Source organism: Grammomys surdaster, unplaced genomic scaffold, assembly GCF_004785775.1.
Source record: "Grammomys surdaster isolate TR1022 unplaced genomic scaffold, NIH_TR_1.0 374, whole genome shotgun sequence".
NCBI classification, from domain to species: domain Eukaryota; kingdom Metazoa; phylum Chordata; class Mammalia; order Rodentia; family Muridae; genus Grammomys; species Grammomys surdaster.
The window spans coordinates 222145-226962 of record NW_021604793.1 but is presented as its reverse complement, the minus strand read 5'-3'; the positions used below and the strand labels follow the sequence as shown (position 1 = coordinate 226962).

The window sequence follows — 4818 nt, the reverse complement described above, 5'->3', positions numbered from 1 at the left end:
TGTGTGTGTGTGTGTGAGAGAGAGAGAGAGAGAGAGAGTCTCTCTATCTGCCATATTCTCCTGGGTTGTGAGTATGTGTGTGCACATGTATATGTATATATGTATGTATGTGTGTGTGCACATGTGTATGTGTGTTGTGTGTGACACACTAGGGTCACAGTGAGAATATAGAAGGTAACTTGACAGCTGGAGTTAAGGGCAGTCTGGTAGCAGCTCAGGGAGCCAAGGGATGACAGAGGGAGAGCCCCCTGGAAGCCAGTGTTGTAACCCAGTAAACAAATCACAGACCCACAACTTCCTGTTACCTTTACATCACCTTCCTGGTCACTAATGCATCTTTTAAAAAGGTAGTGACCAGAGAATTTCAAGGAGGACTTGAGAACACTGTCGGAAGCCACTGGGGCTTTGCCAGTGTCTGGCTTCTGTGTCATTCCCTTTCCCTTGTACCCGGTACCCTGATAGGAGTTTCAATCCTGCCAATCCTCTCTTCTCCCTTATCGTCAGGGTCACAAGAGATGGTGGAGAGGGAAGTTTCTTGAACTTGCCACCTTCCCTGAGGACACAGAAGTAGCCTTCAGGCTAGCTGGGGAGTGCCTGTCTCCAGGGGATGTGACAATCACAGAAACCAGTGAATGTGCTAGCACAGAGCCAGGGTGGCACAGGGCAGGGAGGCACACTCTCCTCATTCCCTTGACCTCTCAGCAGAAGACCTGAGGATTGACTGGGAAGATGTATGCCCACCTCGTGACAGGGAGATGAAAGTTCTTTTTCCAGTGGTAGATTCTTTCTAGGGTGAATCCTGAGGAAGCTTAGGATGTCCCTCTGAGGTCATGCAAGGGTCCTGTTCTGCATCCTTTGCTTCTGCCAAGGCATGGGGCAGGACTCTGGTGGCAGCTGCTCTTACTTCTACAGGAGCTGAGCCAAGTGCAGACCAATGTGTCTGACACCAACGTGATACTGTCCATGGATAACAACCGTAACCTGGACCTGAACAGCATCATCGCTGAGGTCAAAGCCCAGTATGAGCTGATTGCACAGAAGAGCCGGGCTGAGGCTGAGTCCTGGTACCAGACCAAAGTGAGCAGATGGTCAGCTTGGGTGTGCAGGCTTGGGGTGGACCTCCTCCTCTGGAGAGGCCTGGCCCATGGGGCCCTCAGAGCTCTGGGACCTGGTGCACTCAGTTCTCATGGGACTTCCAGCAGAGGGTAGGCTCTGGGACCAACAGTCAGCGCTCCCAGTATTCATTGACACCTTCCGTTTTTTTGGCCTCCAGTATGAAGAGCTGCAGGTGACAGCTGGGAAACACGGGGATAGCCTCCGAGACACTAAAAACGAGATTGCAGAACTCACTCGCACCATTCAGAGACTGCAGGGCGAGGCGGATGCAGCCAAGAAGCAGGTGGGCCATGGGGTTAGCCTGGAAAACTCAAATTCTGGCTCGCCAAGATCAAACTTTTCCTTTCGGAAAGGAACTCTCAAGAGAAGCGACTGGGGTTCAGAGAGGGGAAGAGACTTGCCACAGGCCACACAGCGGTATGTGTGGTAGAACATGTGGTATGACCTCTTTCCAAGGGACAAGACTATGACATCCTACTCCAAGATGTCAGTGTAGGGGGTAGGCAGAGGGCAGAGGATGCTGATTCTGTGTAGGTATGACCAAACCTTGTGACTTCTTTTATAGATAGAACAAGGCTTTTGCCTGGCAGTAAGATTGTATTGTTCATTTTTACTTTTTCCAAAGCCCTGGGCGGATCTGGGGGAAGAATTGAGGTTATATTTTTGTGTTTCCTTACTGCTTCTATTAAATTCCCTTTCAGTTACATTGTCTGTTTTTCCCAGATTGTTTGGGTAGGGTGTGGGGCTCCCGGCTTGAGAGCAAAGGGGTGAATGGGATGGTCCTGTCCTGGACAATGTTCCCAATACCATTTTCCTGGGGTGCAGTGCCAGCAGCTGCAGACAGCCATTGCAGAATCAGAGCAGAATGGTGAGATGGCACTCAAGGATGCTAAGAAGAAGCTTGGAGATCTAGACACAGCCCTGCACCAGGCTAAGGAGGACCTGGCCCGGATGCTGCGTGAATACCAGGATCTCGTGAGCGTCAAGCTGGCACTGGATATGGAGATCGCCACCTACCGCAAGCTCCTGGAGAGCGAAGAGAGCAGGTGGCAACCCCTCTGCACACCTTTCGAGACCTGGGATCTGTTTGTGGAGCAGAGGGTGGTGGTGGTGGTCCATCTAGGGTTTCTCTCCTAGCTCTCCATGTTTCTGTTGCTCATTTCCTGGATGGACTGGCCATCTGTAACCCTTGGGGTGTCTAGGGTCAGCAGCAAGGTTTGTTTGTCTGGGACAGATTCAACTCCTTCCTTTGAGAAAGATAGGAGGGTCTGTCCTTAGGGATACCAGGTCCTGTCAGTGGTCTCAGAGGAAGCAGGGAGAGAGGGGAGGCTTTAAAGCCTCTCGCAGAACGGCCTTTAGGCTCTGCTGGAAGGCCTTGAGTTCTGGATTGTCCCATACTCCTACTACTTATGACTCTGGGTCTTGCTCTCAGGCCTTGGCACTGAGCTGGATACATGGAAAGGCAAGGGGAGAGAGGGAAGATTTTCATATGGGTTTCCAGATTGCTAATTGCTCCGGGCCCTTGTTTCTCCTAGGATGTCTGGAGATTGTCCCAGCGCAATCAGCATCTGTAAGTATCTACCATCCATGCCCCACACCGCCCCTCTTCTGCCCCGGCCCTCTCATGCCTCGTCTAGGTCCTAAGGGGCCCTTCTATTAGACTCAAAGGGTTTGGCAGCGTGAGCTTCCAGCGGTTTGCCACCTTACCCTATCTAGTTGTTCAGGGGTTTCTGGGCTTCCCCCTACCCCACTCCTGGCTCGACAGTTCTTTGGCCCTGAACCTTTACTTTGTTTGCAGCGGTGACCGGCAACTCTACCTCCGTGTGCGCAGGCGGCGCGGCTGGCTTCGGGAGCGGCCTCTCTCTGGGCGGGGCTGGCGGGGCCAGCAAGGGCGGCTTCGGTGCTAGTGTGAGCTATGGCGCTGCCAAAGGCGGTCAGGTCTCTGGAGGAACCTCCATCCTGCGGAAGACCACCACAGTCAAGACCTCTAGTCGGAGATACTAGCAGCAAGGCTTTGCGGGTTGGGCCTTGGTCCTCGCGCTGGCCATGGCTTCTCGGGACCACAGAGGCTGAGTATTTGTAGTGCACAATTTACATATAATTTGCATTTGGGAAAGGGCTCGAATTTACTCAGGTTTTTCTCCTTGGTTATGGAGTGGAATGGGAGGCAGGTTAGGGTCACCAGCTGGTTGATTTGGGGGTGACCTGACCGTTTAGAGGGGGTAGGATGTCCAGTTCTACTTTTTCACCTCAGCGGATCTGCTCTGAGTTCAGGGCAAGCCGGAGGAAGCAGAAGGGGTTGCAGCTCCTGACCCTCTCGCCAGAACAACCTTGTCACCTCATGTCCAAGTCCCTGTCTGTGCCTGTGATGTGTCTCAATAAACAGCAACTACCGCAAGCTATGTGTGGCTCCATTCTGTCCCCCGGGGGAACAGGAATGTGCCAACTGGGCAGCACTCATATCTGGGGTGCTGATCTAATGCGGTTGGCAGACTCCTACACTGCTGCCTTCAGAACCAGGCGGACTTTGGGTAGATCTCACCTTTTGCCGCTGTTGGCTGTGTGAACTTGGGCAGGTCTTGGTCTTCTCCAAGCCTAGTCTCTTCCTTTGTAGAAAGAAGGGCTGGGAAGTAGGCATGGACAGCATGTGACTTAGGGAGCCCTTCCTTCCCTTTCCTTCCCTAGACCTCAGGATTCTTTGCACAGACTTCAGGTGATTTTTCCCGTAACCCCCTCCCCCCTCACACACATGTCTAGTCACCAATACGAATGCACATTTAACTGGCTTGTGCACTTTATAGACACAATTGATTTGCTCCAGGATTCAACAGGGACACAGGGCTCTCCCGGTTTCCAACTTAGAAAATGGAGGTTTCTAGGAGTTGGTTTGCAGATCTCCTGTAGTGACAGATGGTATCATGGTGGTTAGGGCTTTGGTTTCAAGCCCTGTCCCTTTTCTGCTGAAATTCCCTCCACTCTCCCTGTGACCTGTCACCTACATCCCACCCTCTCCTCAACTCCCAGCATCTCCTCCCAAGCCTGTGTTCCATTCCTCACTGACATGCACAAGACTGAGGTCCAGCTGTTTCTGCACCATTCCACCTTGCCTACAACTCAGTCAGAGCCTCCCTTCCAGCCTGAATGCTGATGAACACTCTTAGGAGAACTTAGGCTCTCAGTGGTGCTCCCCAGAGGACTCAGGAAGGCTGGTACAAGCAGAGATTCTGAAGCAAACCCTGTCTGGGGACACAGGGCTTTGACTTGGCAAACGGTACTCCCCTAAGCCCCCAACATCCCTGAACATTTTCTCCAGGGGCTTCACCAGCACTTTTAGACTTTCAGGGGTGAGAGCTCAGGCACTTGGATTCTCTGACACGTCTCTTCAACAGCCCGTGATTTAAACACTGTTGGCCCCATTTCCAACAAAGCAAAACAAAAGCACAGAGTGCTTTTGGGTAAAACAAAGCACAGAGTGGTTAGGTAACCTTTTAGGAACACAGAGCTGCATGTAGAGTCTAAAAAATGTTGCCCCAAAGTCCAGGCTTGTCACTGGGTTATGCTGCCCACAGAGAAAAAGAAATCAATAGGCCATCTAAATGATTAGTTCATAGGATCGAGAACAGGCTGCTGGCAATAGGGGGAGACTGGAGAGAGAGAGAGAGAGAGAGAGAGAGAGAGAGAGAGAGAGAGAGCAAAACAAAA

The 4818-nt window shown here is 51.9% G+C and overlaps 1 protein-coding gene across 1 annotated transcript in view; it reads left to right on the top strand.

The window, feature by feature from the left end:
- Window positions 1-3514, top strand: part of LOC114632578 (keratin, type II cytoskeletal 79) — a 13838-nt gene extending 10324 nt beyond the window's left edge. The window contains exons 6-9 of the mRNA XM_028781118.1: window positions 1274-1399; window positions 1942-2162; window positions 2652-2686; window positions 2915-3514. Of these exons, the coding sequence (XP_028636951.1) occupies window positions 1274-1399; window positions 1942-2162; window positions 2652-2686; window positions 2915-3120 (588 nt within the window). The 3' untranslated portion in view covers window positions 3121-3514. The remainder of the gene's footprint in view (window positions 1-1273; window positions 1400-1941; window positions 2163-2651; window positions 2687-2914) is intronic.
- Window positions 3515-4818: the final 1304 nt, after the last annotated feature.